This window comes from Diceros bicornis, chromosome 29 (assembly GCF_020826845.1).
Source record: "Diceros bicornis minor isolate mBicDic1 chromosome 29, mDicBic1.mat.cur, whole genome shotgun sequence".
Classification (NCBI taxonomy): Eukaryota; Metazoa; Chordata; class Mammalia; order Perissodactyla; family Rhinocerotidae; genus Diceros; species Diceros bicornis.
The window spans coordinates 8,884,235-8,900,424 of NC_080768.1; the positions used below are offsets into that span (position 1 = coordinate 8,884,235).

Here is a 16,190-nt window from a genome sequence, read left to right on the forward strand (position 1 = left end):
ATGCATTGAGGCCCAAAAGGTTAAGTGACAAAAATGTCAAGTTCCACAGCTAATTAGTGGATAAATTAGGATAAGATTTTATTAAAATATTTGCTTTAACTGCTTCTACAGCACCAAGTTGCCTCCCAGTATATGGTTTGTCCCATATTTGAGTACCATCATCACTCTCATATACTTCATATTTTAAAACACAATTTAAATTTTTACTAAAATATATTTTAAATAAAACTTTAAATCTCTACCATAAATAGAAAATCAGTATCCCTTGTCTTAAAAACAGTGATTACCAAAGGCTCAAAATCTAGGGCCTGCTCTCTCTTTATTATAAAGGGAAGTATCTGAAATATGATTGGTACTCTTTTAATTATGTGACCTTTTTTTGGGTGTGTGTGAGGAAGATTAGCCCTGAGCTAACATCCATTGCCAATCATCCTCTTTTTTGCTGAGGAAGACTGGCCCTGGGTTAACATCCGTGCCCATCTTCCTCTACTTTATGTGGGACGCCACCACAGCATGGCTTGATAAGCAGTGCATAGGTCTGCACCTGGGATCTGAACCTATGAACCCTGGGCCACCAAAGCAGAGTACGCAAACTTAACCACTACCAGGCCGGCCCCCTATGTGACCTTTTTTTTTGACTTGAGCAGCACTTTACCTCTCAGTTTATTTAAACCAGGATGTATTTATCATGTTACGTAAAGGAAGATCTGTTAAGGTAATTGCTGTGAAATGAATAAAACTAATGACACTGAATTACAATGTCTTCCTGATTTAATCAAAAGAATTGAAAGAAAATTGAGATAAGAATAACTTTATCCCTGTAAGATTCAATTTTATTTAATGCCATGTCCTTGAACCACCTCAAATAAGATCACGCTCCTCCTAAGATGGAAAAGCAGTATAACATAGCGTGTGGGGACACAGACTCTGCAGCCAGCCTGCCTGAGCTCAAATCTCCTCTCTGCCACTTACTAGTTCAGTTACTTTGGGCAAATTATTTAAACCTCTCTGTGTAAAAATGATGATACTAATAATGCTTATATCATAGGATTGTTATGAGGATTAAATTACTATGTACTCATAAAGTGCTTAAAACAGTGTATGGCACATATGAAATACTGTAGAAGTATTTGTTAAATATATAAAATTAAAATACTCTGCATTTCACTAGTACATACCCCATGCTTGGAAAATACTAAGCTGGGAAAATCATGGAAGTTTTTCATGCAGGAAATATATTTAAGCTGAGCCAATGAAAGATCAATAGAGTTGCATTTCCACGGAGAAAGAGAAAGGGCATGCCAAGGAGTAAAAACCAGCATGATCAAATAGTTGGAGGTAAGACAACGGGAGTAGATGAAATGAGTTTGCAGTTTCTTTGGTTAGGGCATAAAATGCATGGGAGAGAACAGCGGGAAATAAAGTTGGAGAGGATACACGGTATGGTAAGAGCTGTGCTTGAATGGGGTACTCTGATCATCACGTGGGGATGATCTGGGAAGAGACTGGAAGAGGAGAAGTAACTTGCGGAGGACAGATCATTGGAGTCCAGGCAGGAGGCGGTGAGGAGCTGAATGAAAACAGCTGATGAATGAAATACGGTAAAACAGTTTGGACATCAAGAGACGCTACGACGTTAGATGAACGAGGCCAGGTATTTGCCAGTGTCATCAAGAAAAAGAAAGAGTGGGGAAGATTGCAAGGGAAGGCAGAAGAGAGAACCACTTAGATCTGGGGAAAGATGAATTCAGTTTTGAACATAATGAGGTTGAGAGGCTAGAGGAACAGCTGGGTGGAGACGGATGACAGCCGAGCAGAGTGATACAGATTGGGGAGTTCTGTACACATAAATAACACTTGAAACCATGAGACTGGAAATCATTAGTAATTTTCAGAGGAAGAGTTCCAGTACATTGGAGAACATCTACCCCATCATAAGGCTAAAGAGTGGCTGGTGAGGAAAAAGAGACAGCAACTAGAGAGACTTAATGAGTAACAGTGAAATGAAACAGAAATGTAACAGCACTCCCATAATGTAACTCTTCGTAAGATTTTTTGGCATTAGGAACCAGATTAGAAATTAAAAGCAATATATTAGATATACAAGTAAAGGAATAACAGTTGTCATAAGTAGCTCAGATAACCTGATGAAGGAGAGAGACATTCTGGAATAGCTATTTCTCAAAGCATGCCCCAGACTTCCTGTCTCAAAACTGGTTGGACTGCACATTAAAATTACAGGTCTGGAGGCCGGCGCCATGGCATGGTGGTTGAGTTCGGCACACTCCAATTCAGCGGCCCAGGTTTCGGGATTCGGATCCCAGGCGCAGACCTAACACCACTCGTTAGCCATGCTGTGGGGGCAACCCACATACAAAATAGAGGAAGACTGGCATGGACATTAGCTCAGGATGAGTATTCTTCAGAAAAAAAAAAAAAATTACAAGTCCACCACTCAACCTTAGACCTTCTGAACCTGAATCTTGGCACTAGGATCCAGGAATTAGTATGTAACAATTCTCTAAGTTATTCTAATTAGACAAAAAAATTAGAGGTTCTAAAACAAGAAGTTTTATCAAAATAGCAGGAATATTTATTTTGCTATTGTCTAGTTTTGGTATATCTTATACACTATAGAGTAAGTAGTAGGTGACTATTTTGACAGGTCATCTTAACAAACTAAAGAGGAATATGTTTTAACTACATGTCATATTATTTTGTGGACTCCGCATGCATTATTCCAGTTATATCAGCTATGTAGGTCAAGCCTTTCTTTCTTGTTGAGATGTGGTTTTGTTTGTTTGCTATATCATGAGTGGTGTGCAGAGAGGACATGGCTTCACATTATTTATCCTCATTTCCTCATCTCTTGTCAAACAGTTGAAAATAGAATGACCTCAAATCAATCAAGTTAAAACAGAATCTAATTCTTTTTTAAGGCCTCTAGGTTTCTAGGTTAAAACTAATTCTGTCCTTAAGTTTAAACCCATCTCATTTACCCGAATTTTCTTTGTTTTTCAATTGTCTAGGAGAAAGACCTATATATTTTGGTAATTATAAATGACAGCTCTGACCCTTTCCAGTTAAAAATAATTAAACGACATTTACATTTAAAGGTTTTTTTAAATTTAATCTTACATATTTAATTTAGAAACATATCTTCCCCCCAAAATAAGTATAATTAAGCCTATGCTTCTTTTTAATTGACACTATACCAATTCAAATATGTATGTTGTACAATTAACATGTTCTTGAAAAATAAAGCAAGCTTCTAAACAGTTCACTACAAAGCATTTCGTTTATTGTGACAAGAGGACATTGAATTAAGGATGTATGCTAATTGACCTACATTCCAATTTATGACAAACTCAATTCTAAGTAAAATAAACAGTAGTTTACAATAGTTTTATAAACTTCGGAATTAAACTAAAATAAAAAGGATTAGCCAATCTGATTTGAAATTATTCTGAATTGAGTTTATCCCAGCATTCTACTAACACATTTCCACCCAGGCATGAATTTCCACACTCCACTGTTTTGCTGTGAAATTTTAGTGTGACTGTCCAGATTTCTTCATATTTCTAATTAAAGATTCAGTCTTTTATCATATGTGTTTCAGAAAACTTACATCAAATTTTCAGTTGTAAAGCTGATAGTGTCTGTATTGTGAACCACATTTATAAGACACATCTTTTAGGAATGAGATCCATTAGTTGGCTACTCAATTCCTTCTCTCCTTGTGGAGCATACTGGTCCTCGCATCAATGCCTCTCCCCTTGAATCTGACAGTCCTTGCTGATTTTTGTGACTGACGAATAGAATGCAGCTGAAGTGATGTTCTGGGACTTAAGATGTTCTAGGTCACAAGAATCTTTGCAGCTTCTGTATGAGTTTCTTGGAACATTTGTTCTAGGGAAGCTGCCTCTTGGAACCCAGTCACCATTTTGTGAAAAGCCCAAGCCACTTGGAGGCAGCCTCAACTGAACTCCCAGCCAAGAGCCAGCATCAGTTGCCAGCTACACCCGTGAGCTATCTTAGATGGCCAGCCCAGTCAAGTCTACAAATGGCTGAATCCCCAGCAGATACTGCACTGCAAAGGTACATGACCTCAAATAAGATCTGCTCAGGAGTCAACCCACAGAACCATAAGAGATAGTAAAAAATTGTTGTTTTAATTCACTACTTTGGGGATAGTTGTTATACAGCAAAGATAACCATAAGATTAGTTTATCTTTCTCTGCTCAGGTTCAGACTATCAGACTTTTATAACTTTCTAGGGAAAATAATATACTAGAGGCCAAATTACCTTTAAAAGTTTTACCTAGTAGTCTAGCATCATTTTCTTGATTTGCTTAATGGAAATAACTCAACCTTATCTTATTTCTATGTTTTTTCCTCCAATTGTTACTGAATCAAGATTTGAACAACATAAATTTATACAATCTTGCCCAGCCTCCTTATCAAATAAAAGAGGAAACAGGATCTTCAAGATTTATATGACCCACCCAAAAACATATGGGATTATCATCTGCTTCTGCTGCGTCAAGTCTTGGTTCTTTGTACCTTGTTCATAACTGCCTCTAGGGGGTCACATTTCTCCTGAAAAAAGTATGAATGCAAGAATATACTATGTCTCATTATTCTTTACCCAAACTTGCAAACAATTTTACAGAGCCTTAACCAAGGCCATTTTTGCTGAAATTGAATGAGAGCAAATTGTTTCCATCTAATTTTCTTCTCTTGCCAAAATTTATGGACTCCTAGATCTAACAGTGAATGTTAAAGATATCACCTTTCACTGTTGTAATTTTAGGGCATTTAGTACATATTATGTAGTTGATGTTCCTCTTCCTGCAAATAGTTTTTATCCTTTCTCTCTCCATCCCTCAACCACCACTCCCTCTACTCTTACCTTCAAACAGATAATTCACTACATGTATTTACCACTCACTAAAGGTCGGTAACCCTCAAATCTTTATTGTCCTTCTTGTTCCTGTGCTCTGATTAAACTCTCATTATGTATTTGCAACCTCCTAAACATCTCTGTTTAGATGTCTTGCCATCACCTCTTAATCAGCATGTCAAAAGTGAAATTAACCTTCTGTCCAAAGCATCCAGAAAATAAACCATTTGGTTTATCCCTTAAATATTCTATCAAGGGGCTCACTATTTCCCCAATCTTTAAGGTTTCAAGTCTCCAGAGAATATCTGCTATTCATGCTCCTAGCTATTGCTCAACTGCCTAATTGTATAGATTTTTCATTAGAAATATCTTTCATCCATCTTTTTTCTCTCCATTTCCATCATTACCACTGTTCTACTATGACTAACCTAGACTTATGTCATATCATTCCAGGATTACTGTGACCACTAGTTCTATCCTCTCCAGTTTACCCTTTGTCTTAAACAACACTGTTCAATTTATCTTCCTTCAACACTAATTTCATTATAAATCTTCCCTGCTCAAAAACCTTCCATGACTCTCTATTTCCTATTGTGTGGAATTAAATAACGTTCAACATCATCTTTTAAAGAAAACAAAGAACAGTAAGCAATTTGATTCAAGGAGAAATTAAAAATATTCCTGACCTGTCTCACCCTGGAGCCTGACACTCCACAATTAGCTTGCAGGTTAAAGTCAACTTTGCACCTAAAATAGAAATACTTTTAGCAAAGAATTAGTCTTGCACTTCTTAGTATGAAATATTTCATCATGTCCTTTCTAGAGAGCAAAACCTGGGGGCGGAAGAAAAACCTTGTTGCATACCTAGATAAGCTGAAGGCATCACTGAGGAACGAAAATAAAATAAAAGGAGGGAGCATGAGATGCCAAAATCTCAATTTGCCTACTTTGCAAATAACTTTTTTTGAGAATTAGCCTCGTGCATAATAGATATGTTAACTATGAATTATTCAGAATATTTGATTAACCAATTAGTCTCATTCTTCCACAGTACTAGAGCACGGATTTCTTCTTCTCAGTCAAACAAGAATTGATTGCTATATTTACCCCCATAGCACCATCTTCCTTTCTTTAAATGATAAATTTCAGTTGTCATGACATCAGCAAAAGATGGATTCAGCTTGCTGGCATAGTTGGGCATTCTCCTACCCTGTTTTTCCCCCTTAGCCTAGCAATTTGGACTCCAGTGCTGAACCCTCACCCCCCACCACCACTAAATAAAAGAAGTTCTAAGTAATGAAATTCTGTGTTTTTCACAAGTACCTTAAAAGAAGAGGGAAAAGATGACCTTAAGTGACCAAGTGCTTTTTCTCTACTTCCTGGACGTACTTCCTTCCTTCTTTCTCTCTTTGGCCCCCCTCTGCTCTTTGGCTCTTCCTATTTCTGGACTGTGCATCTGGGTCAGTGTCCCAACTCTTGGCTTCATGCTCGCACTCTCCATTGCTGCATACCTGCTCTTTCTCTACCTTCCTGCTCTGTGGTTTTTCACCTGCTTCTTTCACCCACTCTCTCCTCCTAGCCATCTGACGCCTACATGAGTTTTTAGTGACCCCAATTACAATAGGAAAAATGTAATCCATTCCTGGCAGAAGAAGAAAGAGACAAATTGTAGGTATCCGTCAGACTGCAGACAGGAACCAGAACCCTTAAGAGTTAGAGACCAAGGGCAGGATTATCATAGAAGCTCAGGTGTCAACTCCACCCACTTTCCACAATAAAACTTCCTATAACTTAGATCGTGCATCATTTATCCAAGGACATTGAAGTAAAATCCAGGACCAACTGTTTTCATTACAGTTTGGAAATGCAAGCTAGAGAAATAATTAACTTCAAAATTATGAGTACCTTACCCTTTGATAGTCCACTCAAGCTTAAGGTTACAAGGTAAACATTATTCTTTCCAGAGATTTTTTTGTTGGATCCAAATAGCATCTTAATACTTTTAGTAGAGTAAATGAATAGACTACAATAAGTCAATTATGTTGGCTTTCCAGGCAAGAGAGCTTTTTCCCTCCTTATGTTATTCTAATAAGAGTTTACATGTCCATATACAAGGAAAAAAAAGAAAGAGAGAGAGAGAAAGTAAGCCTGAAACACGTTCTGCCACACTTGGGAAAGTGTTTTATCTTTCCTTTTCAACTTGAAAATATTCCTCTCTTTCAGAAAACTATTAAAAACAGTCCATTCTGCAGATCCTCTGCAAGACTGTTTTATTCAAAGGCCCTAAAAATGGGTCTTTCTATGACTCTTCCAGGGTCAAGCGAGAAGAGACTATGAATGTCTTGACCACAATTAACATTCATAGGCAAAAATGTCCTCAGCTTTCTCTTTTTTCCTTTCTTCTAAGTTGGCCAGTGTCTATAAACTCCACCGATTAGCAGTCAAAGCATCCCCTAACCCTGGAGCCTGTGGGAACTTGTGGGAATGTCAACCGGACACGTCAATCCCAAAGGCCTCCTTTACTCTGGAAGAAATCCCTCACAACAAAGGAAGAGCTGGGGGAGGGGCGCGCGATGGACTTGGACGAGAAGTGAGCGCTATGCTGGCGTTGAATAGTAAACCGAGACTGCTGGTGGATCGCTAATCAGTAACCGTGGAAAAGCAGCAGTGCCCCGTCCACTCGGGATACACCGAAGAAACCACACCACGTCTGGGACGATGCGTAATGCCTTCTCTCCCGCGCCTCCCTTGCCCTTCTCCGAACTCTTCTCCTGGGACCCCCACCTCCTCGGGCTGTTTGATCGACTCTTTCACAGTCCGTTCTCCCACCCCTCCACCCCACCCGACCGCATTCCTGGGGCCGTTCCAAGCTGCGGCCGCTGAACTCCCAAGGAGTGGACTCTGCAGAGCAACTTGAGCTGAGCCGGACTGCGCGAACTCCGCCGCCCCGAGACCTGAGCCGGCTGGGACGCCCTTTCCACCTCGCCATTTGCCCAGCTCTGGTTTAGGAAGAATCAGCCTTCAGCCTCAATTTTAAACCTGTCGTGCAAATGTGGCACCTGGTTGAGACAGGGACTAGACAGTGTCCCCGATCTCGCCCCGCCCCAGCACCTTCCTGGACACAAACTTTTACGCATGGAAGTTTTACGAAGTTTCCATGTCTCCTGCCCCATCTCAACTTGCTCCCCGACCTGCACACCGAAACGTGGCAACACGTGGGGACAGCGACCTCCCGGGAATCCGCTTGCTCTCTCGAACCCCGGGTCTCGCAGTCTCTCTTTATTCCTCCCCCGCCGCCCCAAGCGCGGCGCCCCCCGGGCTGCGGTCCTGGCGCCCGGGCGCAGCCTCCCACGGCCCTCGCCTCCAGGTGCCACCCCATCCCCACCGCCTCCTCCCAGGAAAAGTCCAGAGATAGACCGGGGGAGGCGGGGAGGGATGCAATCAGAGGCCGACCACACATCCACTGTCTTTCCGTGGCTTCCCACCCATTCCCGAGGCCGAGGCCGGGGGCGCCGCGTCCCCACTCCGGCGATCGCGCACTCACCCATGGCCTGACGTCCTGCTGTCCTGCGTCCCCGGGGAGCACGAGTGACCGGGCGCTGCGCGCGGCCAAGTTCTCCAGGCGGCTCGCCGCGGCCAGTGACAGCCTCGCCCCTCCCAGCCGAGCGGGCTCTCGGGGCTCCGGGAAGCTCCGCGGGCGCGCAGGCCCCTCCCGCTCCCACCTGGCCGCTCCGGCTAATGGCTACCGCCCTCCCCTTCCCGGTCGCTCCCCTCCCGGGCGGCCCCACCCCGCCCCTTTCACTTTCGGGCGAGCCACGTGCAAACGCCTCCGCCCTGAAATACGTTAAATACACATTACTTACACATGCACTGTCTCGGCGGCCCCTGAATGACCCGGGAGCCAAGATAATCCCTAACCCGCAGACTAGGAAAAGATTATTCCAGAACAAGGGACAGGTTTGGTGTGACGATTTTACATTCCCTGTAATCTTCTCTTGTCTTCAGTATACTCTTTTTTCCCTTAATAATGATATAAATAAAGACAAGAGGAAGAGAAAAGTCTCCCTTTAATTTATGCTATGTCTCTCTTCTTTCTTCTGTGTTAAATATGTTCGCTTCTGTAAGCTGGCAAGGCCGTAAAGTCCTAAAAGCCACACACACACACACACACACACACACACACACACACACACACACACACGCCATAATATGCAGAAGTCACCTGGAAAATAAATGACTCAATCTGAGCAGGAGCTGACGCTGGCGAACGAGCACTGGGCTTGTCAGTGGGGGGCGATGGGTTGTGATCCTGGCTCTACCACTGATACACCCAGACTCAGTTTCCTAATTTGTAACATGAAGGATCCGGAAAAAGTGAGCTCTTAGGTCCCTTCAAGCTAAAAAAAAAAAAAAAAATTATATAATTCTACTGGTTATTGGCCTAGTTCTTTCAGGATTCATACTGGAGAAGTTATTTCAGTCAGTCAGTCCCCAAAGTGTCTTAAGCATCTTTTTCATTCAGAGCACGCCCTAAAGTCTACAAACCTATACCATGAGCAAGGGGAAGAATAAAATAAAGTGGATATGATTACCAACCTTGAGGAACATTGCTTTCTCATGGAGAAGATATGATATGAAAAATAATTAAGAATGTGTTTGGCAGAAATACACGAAGAAATGCAGAGTGTATCATTAAAATGGCACAGAAACATTTGCAAAGCAATTTCTCACATAATGGAAGAGGTACACTCCTGGAAGGGATGTTGTAAATGCATTTCGGTTAAATGGGAATAGAAAGTTATTCTTGTGGGAGGGGAAGGAAGTAGCCGATAAAAGTTGAAAGTGCTCAATACACAATTCAGAAATGCATCACAGTTCTGGAAATTGACTAACATAAACTGTGATTGCAACAAAGCATAACATTTATACATGGGTTCAATAAAGATAAATGATGAATGTTTGGAGATTAATTTGTAAGCACAGCTTTTGGGTCAACACAGACAACTTATTTCCTGAGGATCTATTTCAAGATATTATGATTCTAAAAATTAGAACTATTCTTATTTTTTCCAGTGAAACTGCATCATGATTCTGAAATATGAAATAATGATAATAATATAAATTAGTCGCAATTTACTAAGTGTTGGGCACTGTTCTAAAGGTTTTATATTAACTCATATAATTCTCACAAAAATCTTGTAAGGGAAATACTGTTATTCTCACTTTACAGATGAGGAAACTGAGCCACAATGAAATAAATCACTCACCCCAATTCACATAGGTAATAAACAGGAAGGTGAGATTCAAACTCAAGCAGAACTGCTCCAGAGCCCACGATTCAATCAGTTCCCCACACTCTCTCTCAGGATCTATGTGGACTGTTACAAGCTCGAGAAAGATGGCAGTATCTTCCAACACTGAGTATGATTCATAAATATTTTAGACAGTCTCAGTGACATATAAGAATTTCAAAATTACACTAACATATATCTTATTATGTACTGCCATCTAACAATCAAAATCATGATACTATCTCTCTTTTGGCTGATTATATATGAATATATCAAAATTTTGATGTTTGAGTAATCCATGTTAGAGGGCCCATATAAATGGGCATCAATATCCTGCATCTCAGGTATAGAGAAAACATTATCTCACCTGAGATTTAACAAATTACATAATTGCATACAGGAATTCAATAAACATGTCAATTAATACATAGCGTTAATTAATATATTCTATTCATAATGCTAATTCTCCATTATTTCTGCTTTCTCATTCCTCTCATCTAGCTGTCCATCAAGTGCTAAGATTCTGCCTCCAAACTGTCTTCCCACTCATCCCTTATCTCCAGCCCCACAGCCTGGGCTGCCTCTTCACAAGTAGTGTGGGGATGTGATTAGCACTTTTTTTTTAGAATATGGAGGTTCTTATCAACCATTGAACTCAAAATTGAGACATTAGGTAAATTCTGATATGAGTGGAGAAGTTTCATTACATATTCTGTTGCAAACTCAAAGGGTTTGATCCAGGCCTAGAGTGACTGGAGGTCATTGGTTGAGCATTTTATGTCTCGGTCAGATATTCCAACATCGCCAGTGGTTTGATTCATTTAGGGATAGTGTGGCATGAAAAGAAAAGAAAACCAACAGTGAGAAATTGGAACACACAAGCATCTAATAGCTGCAGGCAAGAGGAGTCCACGAATAGGAGTGCAAAAGAATAACCCTAGGCTGGGGAAAAACCCAGAGAAAGTCCTGTGAGGGAAGTTTCCAGAAGAAAGGAGTGATCAATTGGATTAGATATCACAGACAGAGCAAATGAGAGGACTGAAAAGTTCCCTTTGGATTTGGCGGTTGTGAGGTCACTGGTGAAACATTGGTGTTGGTTTGCAACCTCGGGAGTTCCCAGCTGAAATCCCAAACTGGCCCCTGGACATGGAGGGCAAAGAGAGACCAAAGACAGAGGCAGGCCACTCCAGATTATAGGGGGCAGTTTTAATAAGGACGGGAACTTACAAGGCTTGTCTTGGGCACTGAAAGATGAGGAGCTCTCTGTACCAGCCCGCCAGAATCTTAAAGTTTATACAGAGGCCTTAATGGGATTCAATCACGTACATCGTCCAGGTGATCTCAACAATACGCTGCTCTCTCAAGGCTGCGTCTTTGAGGTGGCTCCTAGTACAGTGGGCACATTCCAAGGACAGGAGAAGGATTAAGGAGCGTCTGATTGCCCAGGCCTAGCTCTCCGGTCCACCATCGGTCACATCCTCTCAATGACCTCTTCCATCAATTAGCAAGAGTATTGTCAAAGGTGAGGAGCAGAGAAATTCCGAGAATAAGTAATGAGGAAGTGGGGGGGGTGGGTAGGAAAAGAATATAAACAACCTATTCATGGCTCAGCAGGGAAGGAAAGTAGATAGGCCAGGATCTTGAAGGTGTAAGGGTCAATTTTATTTTGTAAATCATAAAAGAAATGTGAGCATGTTTAATTTTTGTAAATATAGAGATGATGATCTTAGAGATCTACTTCTTAGAGTAGAAGGCAAAGATGTGATCTGAGACATAGCAGAAGGAGTAAGCTAGGGAGAAGAGGAAAAATTCCCAATCCTCTGAGATAGAAAAAGAGGTTAGGAAACAGAGTGAAAGGAAGAAAAAAGGAAGATTTTATTTAAGTATGGAGCTTTGGCACAGAAGTGGACTGAACAGAGGCCTGATAACCTTGATGTTCTTTGGTACTAGGAAGGAGGTGTGCTGAGAAGGAACAAATTAGGTCTATGGTTCCATTTAAGGGAAGTAATGAAGCTTGGTAAAGCTGCCACGACGTACAGGAGAGGGAGCTGACCGTGAATATAAAAGAAATACCAAGTAGCACTGAGGCCCCAGCCAAGACGGAACACACAGTTAGAGAGAAACCAATCGATATCTTGGTGATTACTTTATCATGCTTGGTTACCTGGATATGGGAGAGGATGAAACAGGTAGCTGGATTGATAAAAGGCTGAGAGCTTTCATGGAGGTTACAGCAGAGAGATAGGGAGAAAAATGTGTTAAGGCTGCTGGCAAAAATGTAGTCTCAATAATGCATCTTGGGTGTAAACTAGAACAGGAAGGAAGAGGACTCCAGGGGAGTACCAATGGCTGGGTACCAAAAGTGGTCAAGTTACTAAAAGTATAAATGAAGTTTAATAGTGGATTTAGTGGGACTAAAACTTGAAAGAAGGGGGTAGACAGAAGCTTATATTCAAATATTGCTGAATTAGACCTTAAGATTTCAGAGGTTGGGAAATTCGAAGTGACTATAAGGATCAGGGTAAGGCCAAAGGAGTAGGTTTGCAAAGTGCAGTGGAAGTGATGGTTCCTGGGATTGAGGTGAGTGACTTTGAGGACAGGTGTTGGGAGGGTCATCCAAAGGGATTCTAAAGTCATTACAGTAATATTAGGAGTTGGAAATAAAAAACAAAGTCGGAGTCAAATTTAAATGAGATAATGCATCTGAAAAGACTGTGAAAATGTTAAAGAGTTATACAAGTGTTAGTTACAAATGTAAATATTAAGGGAGAGAATGAATGGGCATAGTTTACGGATGGCCATAAAAGTCAATCGATATAACTAATGTATATGAAAAAGAGTCTAGAGGAAACCATGGATCCTTGAGCAGGACAACAAATGATGAAGGGGATGTTTTAGGGAGATCAAGTTGGGTTTTCAGGGAGTGGAGTTTCCATCCACAAGACTCATATCTTTTTTGTTGTTGTTTTGTTTAGTTTTGGTTTTGGTTTGTTTCTTTTAGCTTATAAATATTGGGATGGTTGTTTCATAGCAATATTTATCATACAGATGTGACTCTCAGGCCTTGTTTTCCCAGCAAGAAAAACCAGCGCCACAGCTCCCGAATGTGGTCCCCTTCCAATTCACTGACATTTGCTCCATTCTTAGGATGATTCCAAGCTTTGGTTTTCCTTGAGGGAAGAGCTTGGATTTTTTTGTTTTGTGTTTTTTTCAGTTGGGTCACAAGAGAATGTTGAAGGATTCAGGGCCTTCTATTGTAAAATTGTAGATAAGTGTCTTGTGACAGCTGTAGCGATAAGGCAAGGTGCTGTTTGTTTTATTTAACTATCGTATTTAAACACAATATATAAATTAGCTTATGTATACATTTGTGTGTGTGTGTGTGAGGTGTGTGTTTATTTCTACAAAACCATCCCTCCTCCTCCGCAAACGTGGAAGAAAAGGCAAAGAAGAGCAGAAGAGGAGAGATGTACCCCCAGGGAAAATCATCAATTTTTGAAGTTTCACCCAGGTGAGAGTGGAGGGTGGGGCCTGCTTCTGGGACCAGAGCTTCTCCTCTAGTTCCCAGACTGCTCCAGGCAGTCTTTTGGAGTTATTGAGGAGACAGTGCTTTTGAAGGCCGTGCAGGTGCTGGATAGCCTCTTAATTTGAGCCCCACTGAGGGAACTCCGAGGCATTTTGCAAACCTCCATCCTCCCCTACTGGAAGTCCTCTAGGCAGGTGTACTGCACACACAGCAGCATGTACTTCTTGCCGAGCTCTCACCCACAGCTGTTTTCATCCAGCACCCGGCTCATCTCCTGCACCATCTGTTGGGCTCCGAGGAGTGCATGATCTTCAAGCTCCGTGTAAACCGCAGGAAGCATACCTTGACCTCCTGACATTCTTGATTTTATCATTGCCTCGCCCACCTCCGCTGCCCACCATGTGATGTCTGATTGACCTCAGTCTGCTTTCAACTTCATGCCAGTTTTTTCTGGCTAACTTGAAACACAGGTGTTCAGAGATGAGAGATGAAGATGAAGAATCTCCCAGTGGCCCCCTGCCAGCCCTGGCTGTTGCCTGAAGAAGGGCTTGGGGTCACACCTTCAGGCAAATTCCACCAGTTCTGCACCTGTCCCAGCTGCCCAGAGTGGAGGGAGTGTCCTTCAGAGGATATACCTTGGGGGAAGTTTGTTCTGTCTGGGGCTCCAACATGGCTGCTGGTGTTGTGGGTGGAGGGGGAGGTCACAGGACCACTCTGGGGGTCTGTGCTGGGGATGGTGGCCTTCCTCTCCAGGCAGATACAGGACTAGAAGGCCCTCTGGATGTGCTGCAGGTCTCTACCCCGACTCCTGGTCCTCCTCGGCCACTGATTTCCTGTATTGCTACTTGGACTATTCTTAGAGTAAATATTAAAGATGAGAACAGACTCATTGAAACTCCACTGCTTTGGGTTGGCAGAGACTGTATAGGGTACCTTGCAGGGTGGGGAAGGGGTGCAGCTCTTGGTGGGATCATCTGAAGGCAGAGGCTTCAGGGTGATGGTGTAGCCCTGCGGCTCAGATCTCTTGTATCCTGGGAGCACATAGGTGGTCATCACTTTGCCATACTTCTGGTTCATTGATGAGTCCTGGATCTCTTCCCATGCATAACCCATGGACACCATTACTCAGTCTGTCAGGGATCCTTGTAATCAGGGAGCGGCTCAGTGTAGGGCTGTAGTTCCTCCTCATGGCCCATGTTCATCCATGGATTCTTCACGATTTCCTCTAAAGTACCTCTCTTGCTTGGGTTGAGGATGAGGAATTTCTTGAGCAGGTTTCATACTCCGTGAACATGTAGAAGAGAATATTGTATACACTGCTCAGTACCTACTACTACAACTCCTTAAGGTTCTGTCTATAAAAAGGCAGGAACCCACTGGCTGGCCTGTAGAGGATGACTCCCAGGCTCTACGCATCCACACGGGGGCTGTTGTACTTTTAGCCCTGGAAGAGTTCTCAGGCAGCATACGGGGGAATGTCACAGATGGTCTCCAGCTTGTTGCCAAAGGTGAATTCATTGGTGAAGCCAAAGTCTGCAATGTCAGCGTCCAAAAGCAGGTTTTTCTGCCTTAGGTCCCTCTCTTCGTCAGTTTGGGTTACTATAACAAAGTGCCATGGACTTAAACAACAGATGGGTGTCTTAAACAACAGATATTTATTTCTCACAGTGCTGGAGGCTGGGAATCCAAGGTCAAGGTGCCAACAGATTCAATTCCTGGTGAAAGCTCTCCTTCTGGCTTGCAGAAGGCTGCCTTCTCTCTGTGTCTTCACATGGTGGAGAGACAGCAAGTTCTAGTCTCTCTTCCTCTCCTTATAATCATGGGGGCCCCACGCTCATGACCTCATCTAAACATAATTACCTCCCAAGGGCTCCACCTCCAAATACCATCACATTGGGGGTTAGAGCATAAATATAGGAATTTGGGGGTTGGGGAGGACATACAAATAATCAGTCCACAACAGTCCCTGTGAACAATACACTTCAGTGACAGGGCTGCACAATAGACACCATCTGGTGGAATTTGCCTTAGGCATCTTTTTCTTTCTCGCTGCCATGGGCCATGAGGTAATGGAACAGCTCTCGTCACTAGTTTACTGCATGACAAGGCAGAGCATTTCCTCAGTCTCAATCATTTCAAATAATTTCACTAAGTTGGGGTGACTCAAGGCCTTCATAATTTTGACTTTTTGAGATAGTCTCTGGAGGCTGGGGGAGTTCTGCTAAATCTTGTTAATGATCCTCACAGCCACCTCTTTCCCTGTCAGCATCTTCTCCTGTCCTCAGCCTGGGATTTACACCATCATCTCCTCTGGTTCTCAGCACTTTGGACTCAGACTGTACTGAATTACATAGATATTAGAAGTAAAAGTGTGAAAGGCAGAAGTTAGAATGATTTGTATGAGAATGTAGATTCTGCATATAAAATAAGCTCGTTTAACAATATGCCATTCTGTATGCCCCAAAGGATA

At 42.2% G+C, this 16,190-nt stretch overlaps 1 protein-coding gene and 1 pseudogene across 2 annotated transcripts in view; both read right to left on the reverse strand.

Annotated features, from left to right (window-relative positions):
- Positions 1-8,525, reverse strand: part of GPM6A (glycoprotein M6A) — a 323,189-nt gene extending 314,664 nt beyond the window's left edge. For both annotated transcript variants that reach the window (XM_058524926.1, XM_058524925.1), the window contains exon 1: positions 8,448-8,525. In XM_058524926.1, the coding sequence (XP_058380909.1) occupies positions 8,448-8,451 (4 nt within the window). In that variant the 5' untranslated portion in view covers positions 8,452-8,525. The remainder of the gene's footprint in view (positions 1-8,447) is intronic.
- A 5,226-nt stretch (positions 8,526-13,751) lies between these two features.
- LOC131393869 (serine/threonine-protein kinase MARK2-like) lies at positions 13,752-15,989 on the reverse strand (annotated as a pseudogene).
- Between the last annotated feature and the right edge of the window lie 201 nt (positions 15,990-16,190).